The sequence below is a fragment of the Felis catus genome, chromosome B1 (assembly GCF_018350175.1).
Source record: "Felis catus isolate Fca126 chromosome B1, F.catus_Fca126_mat1.0, whole genome shotgun sequence".
In the NCBI taxonomy this organism is placed as follows: Eukaryota; Metazoa; Chordata; class Mammalia; order Carnivora; family Felidae; genus Felis; species Felis catus.
Window position 1 is genome coordinate 116,567,974 of NC_058371.1, and position 25,522 is coordinate 116,593,495.

Consider the following 25,522-nt stretch of genomic DNA (forward strand, 5'->3'; position numbering starts at 1 on the left):
TGTTTTAAGCCTCCTAAGGATATCACTCTTGAGTAATTAACTGATATTCATCTAGATGAAAGATTTTAGGCCCCAAATTAAAATGTGAAATGGCTATATTATAATTCTTCCATCCCGATTGCTTATTTGAAGTTAAAATTTTTCTTTTTCTGTTTTGAACCTCTTTCTTTCTAGGAGTACTAACAGGACAAAAATTCCAGCTTCAACGGTATTTTGTTTATATCTACAAAAAATGTTGTTTTTAAAAAATGTGTGTGCCCTCTCACAGGCCAACTTTCAAATAATAAAGGTATAAAGCAAAAATTATTTGAGCAAGTCTCAGAAGCTAGGAAATATAGGCTTTGAGTCATTATCTCTAAACTGACATCATCTTTCTTCTCATTAACATTCAATTTTCAGGTTTAATATTCCACTGAATAGAATACCAATCTCTAAAATGAAAGGATGAAGGGAGGGAAGAAAGAGAGGGAAAAATGGTGGAAGCACCACGGTAAAAAAAAAAAAAAAAAGAGAGAGAGAGAGAGAGAGAGGAAAGAAACAATGTTTTAATTCATAAATACAGATTAAACGTGTTGTTACACTAAACTAGCTTTTGTATGGATAGCACACAATGATTATTTTATGTTAAAATGCTATCAGTGATCAATTCATTCCTTTGTTCCACAAATGGTGTTCAAGTGTCAATTATGTGCCAGGCATCATTCTAGGTTCTTGAGATACACCAATGAACAAAACAGACAAAGATCCCTGTCCTCAGAAAGTTTGTATTCTAGTAGGGAGATACAATAGACATGGTAAATAAGTAAATAATACGGTATAGTAGAAGGTGATAAATGCTACTAAAAAGAGAAAAACAGTAGAAAGCTGTGCTGGTGGTGGTTGGTAGAGGTCACAATTGAATACAGGGGTCAGGGGGGCCTCACTGATAAGCTGATACCTGCGTGAAGAGGTGAGAAAGTAAGCCAAGCTGAGAGCTAGGGGAAGAGTGTTCTAGGGAGAGGGATTGGTTGCAGCAAAAGTTCTCCAGTCTGAGGATCAGTGAGGAGGCACAAGTGGAGTCAATGAGGGCACAGTTGAGGAGATGAGAGCCTCAAGGACTCTGTGACACACTGGGAGGGCTTATGGTCTTATGGAACCAATTGCTTGCTGATGCAGAGCTTTGAATGACATCTCATTTATATTTAAATTTTTTAAATGTTTATTTATTTTTGAGAGACAGAGAGAGAGAGACAGAACATGAGTGGGGTAGGGACAGAGAGAGAGGAAAACACAGAATCCAAAGCAGGCTCCAGGCTCTGAGCTGTGAGCACAGATCCTGACGTGGGGCTTGAACTCACAGACTGTGAGATCATGACCTGAGCCAAAGTCAGATGCTTAACTGCTTAACAGACTGAGCCATCCAGGTGCCGCATCATTTATATTTTAAAAGATCCCTCTAGCAAGGTACCAAGGGTGGCTCATTCAGTTAAGTGGTTCAGGTCATGATCGTGTGGTTTGTTAAGTCTGAGCCCTATATAGGGCTCTCTGCTGTCAGCATAGAGCCTGCTTTGGTTCCTCTGTCTCCTACTCTCTCTGCCCTTTCCCTACTCATACTCTTTCTCTTTCTCTTTCTCTCAAAAATAAATAAACATTAAAAAAAAAATAAAGATAAAAGATCCCTCTAGGTGCTGGGTTGAGAAGAGACCATGGAGGGACCAGGGTAGAAGCAAGGAGACCTGTTGGAAGGCTCCGGTGGTGTAGGTCCATGCTTTCTCACCCATAAAGCTGAAATCCACAGACTGTTTCTGTAACTCATCAGGTGGCAAAAGTAACCTACACTTAAGCAAACTGTCTTTGGCAGCCAAACTATGTTTCACTGTAGAAACATTAACCTGCCTTGGTATACATATGTACCTTATTACTTCTCTAAAATGTAAAAAAATCTGTATTCCACAAATCATCTAGATGAAGGAATTCAGACCTGTACTCCAGGGGAAGAATGGCTTGGGTCAGGGTGGCTGTGCTGGAGATGGTGAGAGGTGGTCCCACTTTAGATAGTATTTGAAGGTAAGGCTAACAGCATTACCATACAGATTGAATGTGGGTATACAAAGAGTAATTTAAGATGATTCTAAATTCTTTGGTCTTAGCAACTAGTAGGATGGAGGTGACATCTCCCGAGTGAGAAAGACCATGGGTAGAATGTATTTGGGCTGACGATCAGAAACAAGTAGATGTGCGGAATTTGACACATGCATTTCTGTCCAACTGGAAAGGTTAAACAGGCAGGTGGATATACAAATCTAGAGTTGGGGGAGAAGTTTGGCTACAGATGTATTTGTATTATAATTTTTTTCCTTGATTTCCTTTTAAAATATCTTTAGTCTTTTCTCAGGGGAAGACACACACACACACACACACACACACACACACACACACACAGAATAAAGAAAAGCTCTGTTGAACAACCTTTTCCATTAAACAAATATATATCTTTCAATGTAAAGAAAAATACAATTGAAGTATAGGGCTGTTTGGAGATTGCCTAACAGCAGTTGTAAATAGTATCACCTGACAATTTATGAAATGAGAAGAGCCAAATTCTATTCTCAGATCCGTGGAGAGAAGAAGGATGGTTTCAAGAAATTATTTTGCCAGATGTAAAGAAAATATTCAACGAAGAGATGGTGTTGAACTAAAACAGTGCTAAGGTTCCTCTCTGTTTTCACAGTGAATAAACACTAGTTGTTTGCCCTCAGTTAAAAACTTAGAATCCTCCCCTTTTTCAGAAAATATGCTATAATCACAAGAGAGCAAATTAAGAAGTGTCCAAAATACCCTCCTACGTGCTAACGGTAACCAGCAGCTATAGCTGAAGATGAAATGAGGGTGAAATCTAATTTGGGGCAATAGTGTCTAGAGGCAGCAATGCTATCTGTGGAATGCAACCACCTTGGCATCCGATCAAAGTAATTCTTTTCCAGGGCATGTCTTTAAGACCACACTCTCTTAGAATGAGTGCTCTCAAACATCATCAGAACCCATGTCTCCCCAATTTTATCCTGCTAAATTCGATCGGTGAACTCGATTGGATTGCTTATTTTTAATTCACATGTGTGTTGATAGAGAGAGGAATAATGGAAAGAAAGACATACTTTTTAAAAAGAGAAAAAATTAAAGGCTCAGAAAGATGTTGATATCTATGTTATTACAATGTCTTTATATATTACGTAGCCAAGTTTTTACGACCCTACGTTAAGGCAACAGAATAACAGAAGTACTATATGTACTTTAAGCACCCACGAATAAAGAGCCCACTGTATGATCTCAAAGAGATGAAAACAAAACAATGTAGAGGAGTAAAATAGAGATACTGCAGAGACAAAGAAAGAAAAAGAAGAAAGGAGGGCAAGAGAAAGGGAAAGAGTAGAAAAATTACAAATATATTATTTTCAAGTAAAAGATAAGTGCATATTAGATCTACCATCTGATTCCTCTAAAAATTATATTTATTGCCCAAAACACACACAATTACAACTACATCAGAATTAGAGAATTTCAATCTCTCTTTAAATGGACAATGACCTAGAAGGAAAATTTGAGAGTCACACACAAGCAAAGAGAAATGTCTTCTCTTTTAAAAAGATCATAAATGCCAGTATTCTTTTCACCTGGTAAACAACTGCAAAAGTATTCACTATAAGGGAGCAAGGTCTGGTTCCATCACGGAGGAATGGGAAAAGGAAAAGAAGAAACTAGTACCGGGAGAGGAGAAGAGGAGACAGGAGGAGTGAACACAAAGGTGGCTAAGAATAAGCACAGTGAAACGTGACAAATGGATAAATACAGGGTGAATATTTCCAAGTGGTAAAATGGCACATTTTGGTCTGGTCATAAGGCAACCTCTTCCTTCTACAGGTAAAGAACTTGTGGCTTTACCTGTAGCCTCTATCTTCATGGGTGACACCATCCTTTACCCACTTACCCCTGAAAATCTGGGAGAAAGATTCCAGATCCAACCACCAGTCACAGCGAACAGAAGGGGTAGCAGAAGGGGATTCTCCTCAATCCTTGACCCAACCCTCTGGTTTACTGGCACTTTATTGCCTATGCTAGGCTGCTTCCTACTCCTTTGCCTTTGGTGTGCTGTCTACATGAACTGCAGTGCCTCCCTTTTCTCACGCTCTTTGCCCCTTTTCACTCAGGAAGCCCTCCTCACCCCAAATACGCCCTCAATAAATATTTGATTAGGTGCCCCTTCTATTTCCATAAAGTGCTACACAAATCTCTCTCACCGACACACTACCCCAGTTATCCTCAGGGTGACGATCTTTTCCCAACAAGATTATACATTTTCTGTTTTATCTTTGTAAATCCAATGCCTAATACAGGGCCTGGGATTCTAAAACACACTCAAAAATGTTCACTGATTAAATGAATGATTAGATTAAAAGTTAAATGGCACTGATATAGCAAGCTTCCCATCTCAGAGTTTTTGAGGAGATCTGAACATGTTAGGAGAGTTCTCACACTGGATAGGAGCTATGACCCACTACATGACTTCATGATATTCCCTTCATTGCTACACACATTGTTAGTTACCCAGCTGATTGCCTTTTATACAGTTCTTTATAACATTTAACAAGGACACATGACTTATATTTTGTACAGCTAATTCTTTTTATAAGTTTCATTCTTATTCAAGGCATGGCCTATGATTGAAATGTCATTATAAAGGGCTGATTAAAAACGTGCTTAATACAAAAGCCCTGAGTAGCCAAGGCAATCCTGAGAAAGAAGAACAAAGCAGGAGGCATCACTCTGCCTGATTTCAAGCTATACTATAAAGCTGCAGTCATCAAAACAGTGTGGTGTTGGCATAAAAACAGATGTACACACCAATAGAACAAAATCAACAGTGCAGGAATAAACTGAAGCATATGTGATCAACTAATATTTGACAAGGGAACCAAGAATACTCAATGGAGAAAAGAGTCTTTTCGACAAATGGTGCTGGGAAAATTGGATGTTCACATGCAAAAGAATGAAACTGGACCCTTATCTTATACAACACACACAAATTAACTCAAAATTGATTAAATACTTGAATTTAAGGCCTGAAACTATAAAACTCTTAGAAGAAAACATAGGAAAAGTTCCTTGACATGGGTCTTGGCAATGATTTTATTGGATATGACACCTAAAGCACAAGCAATAAAATAAAAAACAAGTGGGACTACATCAAATTGAAAAGCTTCTGCACAGCAAAAAAAGACCATCAACAAAGTGAAGACAAACTACGGACTGGAGAAAAATACTTGCAAACAATGTATCTGGTAAGGGGTTAATATCTAAAATATACAGGGAACTCATACAACTCAACAGGAAAAAACCCCAAATGATCCAAATAAAAATGGGCATAGGTTGTGAATAGACATTTTTCCAAAAAGGACACACACATGGGCAATGCCAAATGAAAAGAGAATCAACGTCCATAATTATCAGGGAAATGCAACTTAAAACCTCCATGAGATACCACCTTGTGCCTGTTAGAATGGCCACCATCAAAAAAGACAAGAGATAACAAATGCTGGCAAAGAGGTGGAGAAAAGAGAGCCCTTGGGGCACTGTTAGTGGGACTGTAAATTGGCGCAGCCCCCATGGAAAACAGTACGGAGGTTCCTCACAAAATTAAAACTAGAATTACCATATGATCCAGCAATTCCACTTCTGGGTATTTATCCAAAGAAAATGAAAACACCATGTCAAAGAGATATCTCCACCCCCATGTTCACAGCAGCATTATTTGCAATAGCCACAACATGGAAACAACCTCAGTGTCTATCAATGGATGGATGGATAAAGAAGGTGTGGTATAAATACACAATGGAATATATATACAATTCAGCCTTTAAAAAATGAGAAAATCTTGCCATGTAAGACAATATGGATGCACCTTGAGGCATTATGTTAAATCAGGTCAGAGAAAGACAAATACTATATGACCTCACATATTATATTTAGAATCTTAAAAAAAAAAACTTACAAAAAATGATCATATTTGTGGTTACCAGGTGTGGTGGGTAGGGGGAGGAGAACTGGAGGAAAGTGGTCAAAAGGTACAAACCTCCAGTTATAAGATCAATAAGTACTAGGGATATAATGTACAATGTTATGACTACAGTTAACACTGCTATTGGATTTATATGAAAGTTGTTATGAAAATAAATCCTAAGAGTTCTCATCACAGAAAAATTTTTTTCTTATGTACCTATATGAGATGATGGATGTTAACTAAACTTACTGTGGTAATCAGTTCACGATCTATGTAAGTCAAGCCATTACACTGTATTCCTTAAACTTATATAGCACTGTATGTCAATTATAGTTCAATAAAACTGGAAAAAAACCCAATATGTGCTAACATTTATATGACTTACTGAACACATCTCCTCTGGGCTTCTGAGGATCTGTCTGTATCCTGTTGTCAACTGTAATCCATCTTGGAGATGTAGTGGCAACTGGCAGTACAGTTGTTAGTCTGGTGCTTGGTCTTTCCGGGGTTGTTATTGGTGATGTTCCGAATTCTGTGGATGGCGGTGGGGTTGGCTGCGGTGTTGGCTCTGGTGTAGGTCTTATTGTTGGCTTAAAAGTGGGCCTGTTGGTAGCAGGAGGAATATATGGTGTCTTCAGAGGCCACCTAGTACTTCCAACATCAGGAATCCAATTACTGTGTCCTCCGTCACCCTTTGAAATAGTACCATTTCCCTTTGGTACATGAATTGGACCTGATGGCTCAATCATGACTTTTGGAATATCTGAAAGAGTCAAAGAATTTAAATTAGTGTGTGACCATCTCTCTCTAAAAGCTTAGTTGTGGAGGGGCGCCTGGGTGGCTCAGTTGCTTAAATGTCTGACTCTTGATTTCAACTCAAGTCATGATCGCACACTTTGTGAGTTCAAGCCCCATGTCGGGCTCTGAACTGACAGAGCAGAGCCTGCTTGGGATTCTTGCTCTCTGCCCCTCCCCCCGCTTCTCTCACATGTGTGCTCTCTCTCTTTCAAAATAAATAAACATTAAAAAAAAAGGTCACTTGTGGAATCAAATTGTGAAAAACACATTAGAATATCTAATGCCAACTAGGCTTACTTTTCACATTTAAAATATTCCCTTACTGTAAGTCATACTGTTTTCCAAATAACAACTGTGTATATATGTATTTGATATATACATATGTATTCATACACACATATATCCATCCTGCAGATATATGCAGAAGTTATATTGGTATTTCTGTAAGGGATATGTATTATTTAAAACACAAAGAATTTCAAGTCTCTGTAAAATGGAAATAGACATCACTGAGATTTTTTTAAATGCAGAAACATTCTAAGTTTTTTAAAATATGAGAAATGTATGTTGAGAGTCTATGTTAAGTGTCCCTATAGCACACCCATATAATAAAATCGTGTTTCAAACTGTCTAAAGACTAATACTTTTCCATACTCTATATAAATTCAACTCATGCAAAACATTTTCTTCCTCCTTTCCTTCCTTCCTTCCTTCCTTCCTTCCTTCCTTCCTTCCTTCCTTCCTTCCTTCCTTCCTTCTTTTATTTTTATTTAAATTTTAGTTAACATACAGGGCAATACTGGTTTCAGGAGTAGATTTAAGTGATTCAACACTTACATACGACACCCAGTGCTCATCATAAGTGCCCTCCTTGGTATCCATCACCCACCTAGCCCATTCCCCCACCCACTTCCCTCCGTCAACCTTCAGTTTATTCCCTATTACTAAGAATCTCTTGTGGTTAGTTTTCCTCTCTTCTCTTCCTACCCCTTCCCGTATGTTCATCTGTTTTCATGCAAAATGTTTTCATTAAATGTTCTGTATATTTTTAAACTTGGTTTGCTTTCCCCTTTACTAATTTATACTATCACTTAAAAAAATTCAGAGGTCACTGTGATTATCTGTGGAATCTTTTTTTTTTGTGTGTGCTTATCTTCACCAAAAGGAATTAATAGTTAATCTTCCTGGAATGATACATTCATTCCAGGCTGGGAGTATGACTACATGACCCTTCAAAAATCCCTTAATCCCCATGATTTTATGGCTCATGATTTTCAGTAAATATTTTACTCCAAAAATTTAAAAATTATCTATTGTCACATGAACTATATACAAGATTATGGTCTTTGATTTGTAAAACTTGCATCTTGGAGGTTATTTTTTTCATGTTTATCAACTAACATAGCCATACTCTAAGCAGAACTTGTAAGAATTTAAAAAGCAAAAACAGTTCTAAATTTAGAGTAAATATCAGAATGATTTTTTAATAGAATTTGGAGACATAAAACAGAGGAACAAAAGACGTAGAATATATTCATATTTTCTTCCTGTCATAATCTAATGTTAATGACAAACTTTTATTTCTGATTATAACAATATCTGATTTTCAGAGAGAGCTCCATAATTTCTTGCCAGCCAAACAGAGGCTATTGAGAAGTTTTAGCTCAGGAATTGAATGCTTTTAAGATTAGAATGTATTACTGCATTGGGGTGCCTGGGTGGCTCAGTCAGTTAAGTGTCTGACTCTTGATTTCAGCTCAGGTCATGATCTCATGGTTCATGGGATCAAACCCCATTGTGATTCTGTACTGACAGTGCAGAGCCTGCTTGGGATTCTCTCTCTCCTCTCTCTGACCCCTCCTTTGCTCCTGTTCTCGCTCTCTCCCTCTCTCTCTCTCAAAATAAATAAACGTTAAAAAAAAAAAAGAATGTATTACCGAGTCATTAATTTTTTTAAATACCTGAGTAAAGTGATTTGATTGCAGAAAATAGACTATATTATTAGCTATAAAAATGATACTTTCTTGATAATTAATCTAGTTCCTCATCTTCCCCAATAACTGCCTTTGTGCAATTCCATATATCCTGCTAGAATTGAAAGGTGGGAGATAAGCACTACTTACACACACAACTCAGTCCATCGCCCTGGTATCCATCTTTACATTTACACTTGTAGGACCCGTGCAAGTTGTAACATCGAGCGAAGCGGCTGCACTGATACTGACCAAGGGAACATTCATCTATATCTGCATCAGGAAGTGGGAAAAGAAGGGAGTTTATCCGGGAGAGGAGTATGATGGCAGCAAAACTATATAGAATCTCCAAAAAAATTTTTTTGAAAGGTCCATGTAAAATCAGGAGATACACGGGAGAAATAAAGCACATGTACATCCAGGACTACCAGTGGTTGAACTGGACTTCTGCTTAATGTAAGGCCGGTACCCTCCCCTGCGTCTAACATCCCAATCACCAGCCCAGTTAAAAAAGCTTCCCGCACCACAGGAAGAAACAAAACAAAATGACGGTCAGGGCTCATTACCGTGACATTGGTATTTGCCTGCAATGTACATGAGGTCGAAGCCTTTATGACACTTGCAGATGTAGCTCCCAAAAGTGTTGACACACTGTCTAAATCTAGGGCAGGACACTCTCCCGGTGGCACATTCATCAACATCTAGAAACATAAATCAATTGCGTCTCAGAGGAGCAGCATCGCCATGTTCAGATGCGATCGTTTTAAAATAAATGTCCGCACACAGCTGCCTGGAACAGAGTGGCTCATCATAAATGTTATCCAGCTGCTTGCCCTGACAGGCACCATAAATTCCACACCTCCAAATTTCCATGCATCCTCCTGACCAAAGCTGTCCTGCTCTCGCACCATAGCTCAGCAGAGATTGCACCTGTATCCACTAGTTGCTCCAACTGGAAACAGGAAGCATCCTTGACAACCCTATTTCCCATAACCTCAAATCATCAGGCCCAGTTAATTCTACCTCTGAAAAGTGATCGGAACTCATCTAGTCTTCTCTTCACCCACTACCTCTACTCTAGTCCAAGCTGCAATCTTCTTGGTTAGACTGTTGGAAGAGCCTCGGAACCAGTGTTTTCCCTGCCAATCTTACCCCCTCCAGAGCACTCCCACTCAACTGTCAAAATCTTTTATTAAAACATAAAATTGGGATATTACCATGCTTAAGACTCCTCAACTGTTTCCACTTGCTTCTTAAGTTAAATCCTCATTCCTCACAATGTCTGTGATCACCCTGCAATAACTATGTAGTCCTTATGTACCTCACCAGCTGTAACGCAAGCCACTGCCCCTCATGCTCACTCTGTACTGAAGCCACATTGGCCTTCTTTCTTTTTAAACCTCACACAGGTCAGCCTCTCTTCTTCCAGTGCAGTGCCCTGCATCATTTCTACCATTATTTTCTAAAATAGACCTTTTATGGTTTTAAAACCTCATATTAACATTTAGTATTGTTTGCAATTTTGTTGGATATTTGTTTCTTTTCTGTCTTCCCATTAGATTATCAGCTTTGTGAGGACCAAAATCTTGTCTGCCGTGTCCCCTACTATATATCCTAACACTTGGCACAGGGCCTGAAATATAGAAAGTACTTAATAAATCTCTCTGGAATCACTCAATACCTCTATTCATTGAGAGCGTATTACATGCTAGGTACTCTGCTCAGCTCTTCGCATATATAATCCCATTCAATCCTTATAATGGTTCTACACGGCATTACTCCCATTTTAAAGATGAGGAGATTCAAGCTCGAAGAAAGGAAGTCTCTTGCCTAAGGCTACATATCAAGCACACAGCAGAGCTAGGTTTGAAATCAAAGCCCAGACGGTTAACCACAATCCTATACTGTTTTCCTAATTTACAAGAAAAAAATCTAACTCTTTAGCACAGCATATATAACCTATCCTTGCCTACCTATTCAGCTTTATCACTCATTCCTTCTTAACATTCTAGAAACACTGAGCTCCTTTGCCTTTCCTGAATATTGTGCTCTCTTAAACTTCAAAGTCTTTGCACATGTGGTTTCCTCTGCCCGAAGCTTCCCCCCGTCCCTCATTTTTAGGGAAATAAGGTGTCCATTCTCCATTCATAGAGAGAGGTCCTCTCCTGAGACACATGCTATCTTCTGAAGGATAGCTAATTGCCTGATGTAGGTAACTGCCTCATTTCCTTACTCCATCACCTTTCCCTTTGTCCTTTTATCCTAGAGAGGCTGCTGACAGAGACGCTTGATTTTACAACTCACCCATACAGGTCCTCCCATCAGGAGCCAGCTGTAGGCCAGGAGAGGGGCACTGGCACCGTATCTGTCCTTTGACAACATCACAGCCATACTGACAGTTTGCCATGGAGCACGTCAGGGCACCTGGAAAGAGTGTGACTGGCTGACTCAGAGAGGCAGAGGACAAATTATATGACTTTTTTTAACTTGACACTGAATCAACAATGAAGACAAAAAGGCCTCAATTATCCAACAGTCTAAAGACAGTAGAAAACAGAGGGACGGAAAGACCTTACCCCCCAGGGATCAAGAAGATTAAGAAGTGAACCAGCTCTGTTATCATCTGAGGAAGACCTTTAATGCATTTCAAAAATTAAAAGACAAAAGATGCTCAACATCGCTCATCAGGGAAATACAAATCAAAACCACACTCAGATATCACCTCACGCCAGTCAGAGTGGCCAAAATGAACAAATCAGGAGACTATAGATGCTGGAGAGGATGTGGAGAAACGGGAACCCTCTTGCACTGTTGGTGGGAATGCAAACTGGTACAGCAGCTCTGGAAAGCAGTGTGGAGGTTCCTCAGAAAATTAAAAATAGACCTACCCTATGACCCAGCAGTAGCACTGCTAGGGATTTACCCAAGGGATACAGGAGTACTGATGCATAGGGGCACTTGTACCCCAATGCTTATAGCAGCACTCTCAACAATAGCCAAATTATGGAAAGAGCCTAAATGTCCATCAACTGATGAATGGATAAAGAAATTGTGGTTTATATACACAATGGAGTACTACGTGGCAATGAGAAAGAAGGAAATATGGCCCTTTGTAGCAACGTGGATGGAACTGGAGAGTGTGATGCTAAGTGAAATAAGCCATACAGAGAAACTTTCACTCTTATGTGGATCCTGAGCAACTTAACAGAAACCCATGGGGGAGGGAAAAGGGGAAAAAAAAAAAAACAACCAAAGAGGTTAGAGTGGGAGAGAGCCCAAAGCATAAGAGACTCTTAAAAACTGAGAACAAACTGAGGGTTGATGGGGGGGTGGGAGGGAGGGGAGGGTGGGTGATGGGTATTGAAGAGGGCATCTTTTGGGATGAGCACTGGGTGTTGTATGGAAACCAATTTGACAATAAATTTCATATATGAAAAAAATAAAAATTAAAAATTAAAAATTAAAAGACAAATCTAAAACTTTACCTCACGTAGATTATCTGGAAATTTTTCCAGTGGCCAAGGAAAAGTGGAAGATTGAGGTAATTTTCCAGATTACTCATGCTAAATGCCAGTCTTAACTAAAACATCCAATTAACTTTCTCAATCTCCCACTAAATTTTTCTAGGAACATAAAACATCCCACTGAGGTATACAATGTTGGAGGATTCCAGCATCACTGCCACATAGTATTAAACATGAATTCACCTAATTCTAAAGGTTCCATGCTAAATATGCAATGCTAACTAAGATTAGCTCAACTTTTCTAATAAAATGCAACCCAGTTCAAGAGAGATAACAGGTAATTAACTAATTTATAATTAGCTAATTTAACAGGTAACTCAGTAAAAATGAAAATCAAGTCGTCAATTGTCATTATATAGGTCATTGTCAGTATGGTATTACATAAACACCATCTCAATTCAATGTTCAGCCTACAGCCTTCGGGGCATTGTCCATCTTATAAACACATCCAAATGATAGTACGAAAACACGATACATTTCTCACAAAGACATGAAATCTACTTTCATGTTACTGTAATCATTTCTTTTTTTCAGTTGAAGTAGATTTTGTTTTTTAGAAAAGGGATATCTTAGTCTTTAGACGACTATAAAGAAATGTAAACGTGAAGTGAGAAGGTATTTATGAATGGTTTATACTCAATCAAGCATTATTGGGTCCTCTGATGGATCCTCTACCATCTAACAGTTTAGTGTCTGTCCTTGTGAACAGCAACACAGTCCTCACATAGGTACGAATGCTCCTTCTCCGGCTAGAGCAGTTCTTTGCCTAGCTAGAAGACAGGCAAAAATGTGTTGGGGAAAAAACATTAGAAAACACATTTAAGTTTACGATTCTTGTTCTAAATACCACTTCCAAATCAGTTTAACGCGGACACCCATGGTAAAATAATGCTAGAGACGTAAAAGGGCAATTTTTATTTTTATTTTCCATTCTTTAGGCACACATATAAATACATGCTCACATCCTGGTTAGGACAGCCTGGGAGGCTATTTTCGCACACCCTATCAGAGCACCATGTGAAATCAAGCCAGAGCACTTATAAAACAGTTAAGATTCTTGACATACTTGAGCAGGACCCATCTGGCATGAGCATATATCCGTTGAGACAGTAGCACTTGTAGCTGCCGTAAGTGTTCATGCACCTGTGCTTGCAGGGTCGCGGCTTCAGGCCACACTCATTTAGATCTGGAAAGAATGGGGGTTGATGCAACAAAATGAGAAAACCTCAACACTAATATAAACCATTTAAAATACCTCTCTATATTAAAGAATAAATGAGAAAAGAAGGTCAAGCTACTGTAACCAGTAATTTTCATAAGAGATAGAGCTTCTTTACACCATCTTAATTTTAAGGTTAATTTTACACTAGGGGTAGCCAAGAACTTTCCATCAGAAATGACCTTATAACAATGAGAGGGCTGTGTGAATTTCTGGAACTTTGATTACAGAGTACTTGTCCACAAAGGACAATTTGAAAAATTCTCCTCACAGACACGTGCCTACCTGATCATCCCTAGAAAGAGCAGACGACTATCCGCCTCATGGGTAGAGGTGCCTACCACCTACCTGACTCCAATATCCTCCAAATATCTAGGTTTCCTACCAGCTTCACTTCTGACTATGTGATCTTGCTCTTTCAATCTCTTTCTGTTTTAAAAATACTCTGTGAGCCTTTCTTAGTTTACAGGAAGTATACAGATTTTAAAACATGAGACTGCTTTGGCCTTTCCAAAGGAAAGCTCTATTTTCAGAGGATAAGAGCTCATGAATTACAGTGATCACTAGTGTGGTTTCTCTTGTTCAGTTTTGCAGATTCTCTACACTGATCTCAGATTAAAGAAGAAATTTCAGTTTCCTGTTTTACTGATGTATTCAGGTCACAAAATAAACAAAAAATCCTACCCTCCAACATGTTTTCATTGGGCAGTTAAGAAAGGTATTTGGAAATATTACTGGATGATACATGGTGGACTACTATGTATTTTAGGTTTGTCCATTTAAATATCAACATAAAATTAATAAACTTCACATTGTAAGAATTTTCTAGCCCAAGTTGAATATTGCTTCAAGTGAACATAAAATTCATAGTGACAAAGTGAAATACTAATGCCCAAAATACAGACTTCATTAAAAATAAATACGACCACATGTTTACTGTGTCTGGAACTATCAGCATAAGCACCTGATGAGATAAATTATCTATTAATTCATGTCATCAAATCAGAAATACAGGTATATCTAGTGACAAGGTGTTTTAAGCTAATCGAATTTAAATCTGATCTGCTCGTTTACTGGTAATTTATAGATTTCATTTAATGAAACCACCAAATTACACTGCTTTTAAAACCACCTAATAGTTGTTACATCTACAAATGTTTTCGTATCTTACTAACTTTCCAACATGGTCTTTTTTCTAACCTTAACACAACAGTGAGCAGGTCCCCAGCTGGGCAAAGCCTAGGAAGGTTAAATAAGGAAACCAGATACCTTCATCATCTCCCATGCTTTCTTCAGTTTTCTACTTTATTGTCTCATGCCCGGTCAAGGGCATTCAAAACAGAATCATATTTTAAAATATATATTTTTTAAATTTCCTCAAGGAAGGTGCTTTGCAGATTATAGTATCAACCAAAAATTTGACTTCTCTGTTACATGAAGTAAAAATTTTAAATAAAGGAAGAAAGAGAAAGAAATTCACTCTACCTCTAATATTCTTCTAACTTGTATTTCAGTATTTACTAAAAATTAGAGTCAGGGAATCTTTTCTCATGTTTTAAGAGAAGTTAATTATCATTCCCAATATATCCATACATCCCTGCAGTTTCGCACCTGGATTTGATAAGTTCCTGGTTGGTATTAAATAGTATTTAGGGGCACCTGGGTATCTCAGTGGGTTAAGTGTCTGGTTCTTGGTTTTGGCTCAGGTCATGATCTCACGGTTTGAGAGACCCAGCCCTCCACCGGGCTCTGTGCTGACAGCATGGAAATCTGCTTGGGAGTCTCTCTCTCCCTCTCTCTCTCTCTGCCCCCTCTTCAAAATAAATAAATAAAAACATTTAAAATAAAAATTTAAATAGTATTTAAATCTGAGCACATTATTAGAGAAAGGCTTTGTGTTTTAAATATTTTTTGCACTAAGCAAATATAAAACAGAACAGTAGAGGGGTGCCTGCGTGACTCAGTCAGTTAAGCATCGCACTTCAGCTCAGGGCATGATCTTGCAGTTCTTGAGTTCAAGCCCCGCTTTGGGCTCTGTGCAGACAGCTCAGAGCCTGAAGCCTGCTTCAGATTCTGTGTCTTCCTCTCTCTCTCTCTCTCTGCCCCGCCCCCCCCACTTTCTTTCTCTCTCTCTCAAAAATAAACATTAAAAAAAAATGAACAGTACAATAAAGCCATAGATTAAGACTGAGTTCTATATTTCAAGGGAAAGTTATTGATGGATATAAAATGTGTCAATTAAGAACACTTAGGTTTATTTTTAAAGAGCCACAGAAACTTCTGTGGGTTCCTGATGGAAATTGGCCAGATGTCTGCAGCTCTAAGCAGCTTATACAAGGGATATTTATGCTGATGGAAATTTCTTTAGACACTGTCCATGAACTAAAGCTGAAGCCAAGTTATGGCAGCTCCACTCTTGACCAACAAAGGACCCCTCAAGATTGCTATGAGAGTTTTCATGATCCAGACTGGGGCTGCCAGTGATCTTCAGTCCAAATTTATCCTTCCCTTCCCATGAGAAAAAGAGTACTCTTGGGTTAAGAATCATGAAGCCGAAAGGAAGTGAAAAACAAGATGTCATAATTCAAAAACAAACAAAAACAAATCCCCCACCTGGGAATCCGTATGAAATAATATGGAAGAGGAAATAAACATGCAGCATTCAATGGGTAAATGCAGAGACGTTTGTTGGCTACTTCACTATTATTAAGTTGACACATAAATATCTAATACGCTGAAAGCAATCTGAGAAAGCTGTACTCTAACAGCTGGTGATGGAGTGGCTGATACCCACTGACAGCTGGCTGGTGTCGATGTCTCCAGTGACTGCCATCATTGCTCCATCTGCTACAGGCATGTGCGTCCTAAAAACTTCACACTGACCCTTACAAAAACCACTGCAGAAATTATGAAATAGAATTCCACAATAATCCGTGTTATCAATATTTACCAAATATCAGACTTCTGCTAAAGCAGGGAGCTTCAAAAGATTAAAAGCATCTGGTGTCCTGGTGATGAACTTCTTTTTTTCTCAATTTTCTTCAGGGTTTCTAGTTTATGATTATTATAGCTTTATTTTCTTATTGACCAAATGCCTTACAAAATTGAGTTAATATGTGCTGCTTCCAAAACCTCTTAGATTACTGACCTAGTAACACATGTCTTACTATCAAGTCAGAAATTCAAAAACACCACTTCCAATTTGCAGCGAATTCTCCTATAATAACAAGTAGAACAGGGCACCTGGGTTGCTCAGTCAGTTGAGCGTCTGACTTTGGCTCAGGTCATCATCTCACAGCTAGTGAGTTTGAGCCCCACGTTGGGCTCTGGGCTGACAGCTCAGAGCCTGGAGCCTGCTTCAGATTCTGTGTCTACCTCTCTGTTTGACCCACCCCCCAACTTGTACTCTGTCTCTGTCTCTCAAAAATAAATGTTAAAAAAATTTAACAAGTAGAACAATATAAAGAACATGATCACACTTTCTCAAATCAGTTTTAAAGGTGATGAAAGAACCTAGGAAAGAAAACTTTAGTGTATTTACTTAAATTCACTTTAATCTTGTTCTTTCTCTAGAAGTTTGTAATATAAATTATAAGGAAACTCTACAATAAAAAAATTAATTCTGTCATTTACCTATTTTATCACATCAAAAGACATCACTTTACAATTAAACCACTTACATTTCAAATGCTTCAATTATCACATATACATTCTTAAAGCACATCTATTACAGTGAGGCGTATATTTAAGCAGGTTGATGGATTCAGGAGCTTGGGAAGGTAGGATGGGGGGGTGGAGGGGAGAGTAAGAACAGAGTCCAGAACAAAAATGCAAGCTGCACAGCATTATAATTACACTGTAGGAAAAAAAGAATCAGAAATTTTGTTAGCATGCAGACACTGAAAAATAGCCTAAAAAATCTAGAATAGATTCACTGAATAAGATAACCCAATGGATTTTAAGGAAAATAATCTTCCATTCAATACATTTAGACTTTTTTTTTCTTCTTTGACCCTTAAACTTGGCAACGTCTCAGAAATTTAACCTTTTACATTTTATCTAACGTGGAGGTCACAGGCAAAGAGATGTCATTCAACTGCCATAACTTTCATTGTTTAAAACTCAGTGATTGAAATTACTTCTATCGCCCTAATTCTTTATGCAGAAGATACACAAGTGCATTAAGTTGCTATCAGCAGAGAGAAACTAATTAATAATTTAAACTATTTTAATTCAGTCATTCTAAGTTTCTAAATTTAGGAGTGGGTAAAGGATACAGTCTTTTAGAAGAAAAACTGTAAAATCATGCTGCCACCGAACTTTCGTACAAAACTTCATCATAATGAAAACATTAGTATTTCTGGTATGCCTGTTCCCACACCAGCCCTACAGGTGAACAGGGCAAGAATTCTCTCCCCGTTACTAATTGGTTTGCTAAGACTCAGACACACTAAATGACTTGCTTATAATCACAGAGCCACTTAAAGGCTATACTGAACCAGAACCTAGGCTTTCTAATATCACAAAATGTACATCAAAAGAATGAAATTAATAATGTATGGTTTGATTTCCAGGTAACCTAAAACTCTATTCTCCAGATATGGTGGCAGGGGAGAGGACTTCATCATTTCTGAAATCTACTTAGCAAAAGTCATCAAAATCCTAATCTCAGTTGCTTTGGAATTCCTGACTTCACCTATTAAAATTAAGGTTATTTTGCCATTTGACTTTTAGAAAACATTCGGAAGCCCAGAAAAGAAGAAGAGAAGCAATGATATTTCTAATGCAGTGAAAGGACAGTGGAGGCTCCAGGCTTTTTAGAGCACAGAGAATCAGCACCAGGTGACAATTCCTGTTGCTTGCGTCACATGCTCAGGACGCCGAAGGCTGGGTACTCCTGGGGCTAGTCTTCAGGATATTTGCAAAAAGTGACGAAACTGCAGGAAGCCGTGCAGGTGGGAGAGCAAACCACCTGAGATAATACACGCTCACCCCTTGAAGGTAAACTTGTGGCTTGATGATCCAGGGGTTGGAAAAGAGGCTGTTCACTGCCTTGGTCAAGAGGAGTTGGGTAGAAGTGTTCGTCTTCACACCAGGAAGAAGGTAATAAGAGTCAACTTTGAACTGATGTCATTTTTAGCCCTAAAAATCTTTATAAGTATATATTAAACAATTACATAAAGTTGGTGGATTTCAAAAAGGATACTGTACATGCTTTTTAAAAATCAGTTTCTAGTTCTTTTGGTTTTTTAATTTTAATTTCTATTTTCCTTAAAATTTATCACTGCCATCTTGCCTCCCAAGAACACAAGTACATTTTACACACATGCACACACACATACATCATTCCTACACCAATCTTTAGAGAAATCACTAAAAAAGAGATGGTCATTTTTTAAAGCCTGATTGTAGTCACTGACAAAGACAGAAAACTCGATTATACAAATACTGATTACAGTCTACCTGACACTGAAGTCTTAAATGTCCAATCAAGACTTTTCCTTATTATGTTGTCCAATAGTTTAAAATACTCCACAATTATGCACAAATTTATGATTTGCATAGAGCTTTTTTAAATAAATAGCATGACAGTTCACCAATGTTATTCACATGTAAGAACTCGTGTTACATTTAGGTCACACTTAGTAGGAATATACAGTAAGCTTTCCACAAAAGAGGTTAACTCTTGCCATTATTAACTTACCAAAATAAGATGAGTAACTCGAAAGTAGAGTCAAAAAGGCAATCGCATCCTGTTTCAAGGCTTTCATACTATTAATAACCAGTTAATATTCCCAATTAAATGAACACTGGTTTCTGGGTTGAAACCACACATCTTTTAAAAAGTAAGGCTATCTGGAATTACCTTACTACCCAGGGGTATAGCATTTAGACTGTTGTCCTAAGGAAGGCAATCAACTTTCAGATTTACCTAAGCCACCAAAATGTACTGTCTGGTTCTGTGCTACGAGATACTAGATCTTGGGGTGAGGAATTCAACATATGAAACATAAACTTTGTCAAAACATTAGGAACTGATTTTATAAACTGTTTCTTCTGAAATTATTATAAGCCCTTAATATAAGCCAGAATTGCATGGTACCATTTCCAGGGCCAGGATGGGGCTGCAGGGGGTGATCAGGAGAACTTACCTAACCGTGGTCCATTCAATCTTCTGGCTCCTGATTCCAAACCCTAAGCCTGACCCATATCTGACCATGTGCCCTCAACTCAACCCTTCCAGGAGATCGCTGTACTGTGGGTGGATCTGCCCATGGCACTTCCTGGTTGCCAACCCTAACCCCAGCCATGGCTCTGGTTGTAAGGGGGCCCACCTCTTGCATTCAAGAACATAGATCTTTCATTTCTGAAAATATGCAATGATAGGACATATTACATGATAAAAATCATTCCCTAATTGGAAAGTTATAAAAAGATTATTACCTATAACAGTATTATTTTTTGGCTGAGGGGAAAGAGAATTGGTATGGGTACAGAGACTCAAAGAGAAGAGTATGCATGAATAAAAATTACCAGAAAAATACGGTGGAGGAAAAGCAAACCAGAGTTAGGATTAGCATTTCATTACTGTGAAAGGTACCATGTGCCATATAGAATGTGCTAATGATCAGACCAAGCCTATGATTTTACATGTGATCTAGCTATCACAGATCCAGAAATGACTCAAAGGGAAAAGCAAGCCACCCACAGCAGATTCACACCAATCCTGCAACAAGGCTGTTAACTTAAGCCAGTTGCAAAGTGGGCTTGCCCTGCTATTCTGGCTGCCCCCAGGTAGCTCTGGAAGCACTTGTTAAATGTTTGTCGTTCATACAAGCTGTTCACTCCACCAATCAAGTCTGCAGGAGGTTATTTCTTACATCACACAACTTGCAACAAATTTTTTAGCGAATACTTGCCTTACACAGAAACCTACTTTCAATGAAAAGCTAATTTCCAGTTCTATGAAATCATCTCAAATATACCTCTTCTTGACATTTCTTCTGAAGAAAAAAGAAACCTGTTGGGAGTTCCAATATCTCTGAGGCATATTTGCCAGTTTATTAAAATGTATGTGCCAGATAAAAACAGTCTACATTAATTTGGTATGTAACAGATATAGACAATTTGCTCTAATATCATTTCCTTGTGTCTCTGGACAGTTCTCCCACTTAGCCAGCTCCTCCACAGCTGCCTCTCACCCTGATGAGGGCTCTCAGCCCACAGACTCAGAGACTGCCTACAGTGCTGGACCGGGCAACTGCACAACTGCATGGGGCCCTTACAAGTATGGTGTTCAGGACCAAGAGCCATTATATGCAACAATCATTCATTTAGCAAATATTTAATGTGCACTTAGCATGTGCAAGTCATTTTAATAATAGTTTTCAGGAATCTAGAAATCAGAGATCAAAAAGGATTCTTGCTCTCAAACACTATAAACCATGCCATTGGGAACTTGTCACAATTGCTTTTTTGGTAAGGAAGGCAAAGAAAGAGATAATCAAAAACATATGTTTACTGTAAGCTGTGGTTTTATATTCAAGATTGGACTTGAAATTACATTTTCAGTGTCCGCACTATTTTTTGCGGGTGTAAAATCCCATTTTGCTACTAATGAAATCCTCTTCCCCCCTAAGGAATATAGTTTTAGGAGGCAAGATTTCAACTCAGTAAATTTCAACTTGTCTTTAGAGAAACAGGTATGTATTACAGTAAAAAGTACATGATAAACTGGTTTTTCTGAAAATAGGAGATACCCAGAGATAAATCCTTGTTACAATAATAGTTTCAGTGTCTTTGAAGCATATTAAAGTTGATGTAGCTCCTGAAAATAAATTTAAATGAATTTCTTTGCAATCTCAACAGTGGCTTCTTATAATAACCTCCTTTGTATAAATTCCTGGCATCAGGACAACAAAGTTTTACGGTACTGACATATTGATGAAACCTCTGATAGTTTATGTTCACCACTTTAAAAAAGGAAGCATGTGGGAACTCTAAGATGAACACATTGAGAACTCAATAATCAGAACTGAACGTGTCACTACTTGCAAACTTAGACTGCGGAAGGAAAATTAAATGGATTTTTAAAAGAGTAAACTGAGATCATAAAAACTCCACTTACTTCAAAAAGACTATCCAGGTATGTTTGGTAAATTCCAAGTTAAAAAATATTATAAGACATAAAAGAAGCATTGGAAAAAAAGTTAATCAAATAATACAGATAATACAGAACATACTTTAGAATAACAGTTTCTCCTACCATTGGATATGTCACATTTCATTAGCATGGATTTCCTCTGACAGTTCAGGAATAATTACATATACTTTTAAACATAAGTTTTTCTGTACTGTTGTGGAAATTATGCCCATAAGTCACGAGTTTACATGAGGCATATCAAGGAGTATCAGATATTGATGAACAGGAGTGTTTCAAAAATATCATTTCCATATCTGATGAGGTCAAGTAAGTTATCTATGAGACAGGCCCCATGTAACTGTTTCATTCAACACTAAAAAGGATAGAACATATTACTTACATTTAAGAAATAAGTAAAAATTGACTCTTATCCTTGTATCTCTCTGGTGAAATCTAACCCCAGCTTTTCTTACATGGCCAACAGTCCTAAATAGACATATACTGGATCTTTCACCAACTAATTCTGTGAACTTAGACAAGATACTTAATATCCCTGATATCTCTTTAAGTGAAAAATAACAATAAGCTATTATTTATCATTTAATTATCATAAATAACACTTTACCTCCTGACACTGTAATAATGAAAATAGATAATATATGTAAACTACCTGAGCACGGTGCTAAGTAAACACCTGCTTTTATAAACAACTTAAAACAAAAATAAATTAGTCAAAATCTTTATTTCTCAGAGGAACTCTTGCAATCTGGTAACAGTTGAATGGAATTTAATCTCAAAAACCAAAGGGCTCAGAGTTTGAACGGACCTCAAACTCCTACCTAACTTTGAGTACTGAAGGTGTTTCACCTGACAGGGGTCCAAGGAGGCCAAAAATCAGCCAGAGCTTCCCAACTAGTTAGTGGAGAAACAAAGATGAGCAGAATGGAAGGCTTCTACATTACTGATGCTGTGCTTCTCTTCTTTAAATGTGTATTTTAATTAGTATCAATGAATAAGAGGATGAAATTCTTTTAATCGCCCTCTGATGCAATACATTTTAAGATTTCATATTACATTTTTATCTTTCAGAACATGGCAGCTCACACATTTAGAAACAGCAGTCGTGGAAAAGTGGTTTGGCATGAGAACCTCTAATTTTTATATTAGGCAGAAATAGAGGGGGTTTGTGATTGTAATTTATGTCTGTTTTCCTACCTTGACTGCAGGTTTTTCCAGCATATCCAGGATGGCACTTGCACTTGTTGGGTCCAATACATTCACCATGTTTGCACTGTGGTTGGCATACAGCTGTGAAGAGAGGATTTAATGCATTACTTCTAGGTCAGTTGAACATCAACCGTATAGCATCTATGTCATATAGTAGTCTGATAATAAAAGATAAGACTAAGAACTTACAACAGAATAGCAGAAATATATAAATTCACTATGTCTTAGTGTGGTAAGCACTGTTAGACTAAATACTCTCACATACATGTAGGGTGGGTGGGTGGGTGTGTGTGTTTGTGTGTGTGTGTGTGTGTGTATCGCTTGGGTCTGGAAAACTGCCTAAACTTAAGTATAATGTTAAAGCAGTAAAAAAAAAAAAAAAAAAAAAAAAAAAAAAAAAGAGGTAAAACTATGAATAAACACAACTGATACTTGTCAATAGTTGCAACTTTATAATAACCTGTACCTGTAATTTCAAACTCACTCCCCCCAAAATGCTTCAAAAGTAGTTTTTAGTCCAAAGATATTGGGTATGTATGAACTCCAGATAAATTTCTCATTAAATAATATCTATTTTATTGGAAATGCTATTTCTAATATGAAATGGCTTCAAATAAAGTAAAAACTAAAAATTCAGTATTTCTGGAACTTCAACTTAAGATCCACTTCACCTTGATCTTTCTTAACCCTAGGTGTGTTGCAATTGCCTACACCCTTGCTGTGGTCTATCACAGCAAACAGAGAGTTCTATTTTACAACTACTATCTTCTATCAACTGAGTTGGTCTTTCCTCAAGATTCCAAAATGCTGTAAAATGTCACTCAAAGCTTTTTTACAGTCTTCCATTTCTGCCAAGACACTGGTCAGAATTTATTCTGTTTCCTCTATACCAGTGATTCTCACCTGAGGCTATCTTTGTCCCCTATGTAACATTTGGTATAAACAGAGACATTTTTGGTTGTCATACTGGGGAGAGGGTGCTACTGGCATCTATCAGGTAGAATACAGGGAGGCTCTAAGCACTCTACAATGCTCAGATAGTCCCCTACAAAAACAAATCATCCAACCCAAAATGTGATGGTGCCAGACTAAGAAACATTGCTCTACGCCCAATCTGCGCACAGTGTATGCGAGATGCTAAAATAGAAGAAAACTCGTTGTATAGCATTGTCACTAGTCGCAAAGAGCTTACAGTGTAGATGAAAAGACAAAACAATCACTTTTCACTTAGGGCAACATTTGTTTATGAGAAAAATGGGTGGCATGTATGAAATTTGTGAAGAAATCGTCACACAATCATATCCACAGAGATTTGTACAGAAAGCCTCAGAAGAGACTTGAGTTGGTTCTTAAAGCATGGGTAGACAGAGAAGGGGAAGACTCTCCAAGGTAAGGAGAGTTATATGGCAAAATAAATTATCATTTACTCAGGGGATACTTGAGGCAGTGAAGAGATAGCTTAATGTCCATGGAAAAATGAGATGTAGACCATCACAGGTGAGTGGTATCAGATGATGATGTTCCCTAAATTTCAGACTGAGGAAAATACACGGTATCTACAGGAAATGGGAAGTTTCTGGAAGTTTATCATCATCATCATCATCATCATCAGGATAATTACCTGATGAAAATAAAAATTCTAAGGATCTTAACTTGGTGATGTTATGTGGGATGGACTAGAAAGTCTAGTTGACATGTGAAAGGCATGATTTGTTTGTGACACGAAAAGAGGGGCTTCAGTGAGCACTGAGTGAGAAGTGGACACCTCTTGGAGACCAAGGGGAATGTAGTCGACAATGACCCTGCGTTCTAAAGTCCCTGACACCTGTTACTTCCCATAGCAGCCAAGGTTGCGTCCATTCTGGGATATGCTCCTAGTTTCCTCCCTCACAATTCTCAAACATCACTTCCTTCAAAACTTGACCACTCCTGTAAAACCAATGTGCTAGTTATTTTTTGGTGTTTCCTCCAGTTCCTCACTCAGCCCTTGCTGACCTCTCCCTCATCTGGCACTCTACAGTGCTGATTTGCCAGTTTTACTTCAAACCTTTCCTGCTTGTCTGTCACCCCACCTGGTATCACTACTAATCCTAAGTGCTGCTCAGCAAGTATTAAAAAGCTTGCAGAAAGAAGGGATGAGCAGAGTATAAAGTGTAAATGGTAGAGAGTTGCACTTGGAAAATTCTTAAAACCTGATTTTAGACATGGCACGAAATTCAAGAGGAAGCAATTTTGTTCAGGTCTTTGAGAAGAAATGAACCGTCTAGGAGGGTCTTCAATACGATTCTTCAGTCAACTGGACACGAGTGGATGGTTTATGTGCAGTTTTTAAAACAGGTCCCAGAAATAAACTATTCTTCATGTTATTTCCAGGTCCCATAACCAAGAAATGCATGTTAAAAATTTTTTCATATTAAAAGATTTTCCATAAATCTTAATGTTTATATATGAATACAACCTGAACAAATCAATTATCACTGAGGCACCCAGAGTGTCATAATTTAAAAAATAAAGTAAATTTCTCAAAATCAGTAAGTGTAAGTCGAAGTAATAATCCCCCCAAATAGCTGGAATTTGAAAATATCTCTAAAAAACATGAAAAAG

General features: G+C 37.9%; 1 protein-coding gene across 6 annotated transcripts in view; it reads right to left on the bottom strand.

Moving 5' to 3' along the window:
* NPNT (nephronectin) overlaps positions 1 to 25,522 on the bottom strand; it is an 82,274-nt gene that overhangs the window by 26,411 nt on the left and 30,341 nt on the right. For 4 of the 6 annotated variants that reach the window (XM_019829143.3, XM_011281808.4, XM_011281807.4 and 1 more), the window contains 7 exons: positions 22,907 to 22,999; positions 18,541 to 18,633; positions 13,396 to 13,515; positions 11,110 to 11,229; positions 9,372 to 9,506; positions 8,956 to 9,078; positions 6,420 to 6,797 (listed from right to left, as the gene is read on the bottom strand). In XM_019829143.3, the coding sequence (XP_019684702.3) occupies positions 6,420 to 6,797; positions 8,956 to 9,078; positions 9,372 to 9,506; positions 11,110 to 11,229; positions 13,396 to 13,515; positions 18,541 to 18,633; positions 22,907 to 22,999 (1,062 nt within the window). The remainder of the gene's footprint in view (positions 1 to 6,419; positions 6,798 to 8,955; positions 9,079 to 9,371; positions 9,507 to 11,109; positions 11,230 to 13,395; positions 13,516 to 18,540; positions 18,634 to 22,906; positions 23,000 to 25,522) is intronic. The other 2 variants (XM_011281810.4, XM_011281809.4) reach the window with 1 other exon arrangement.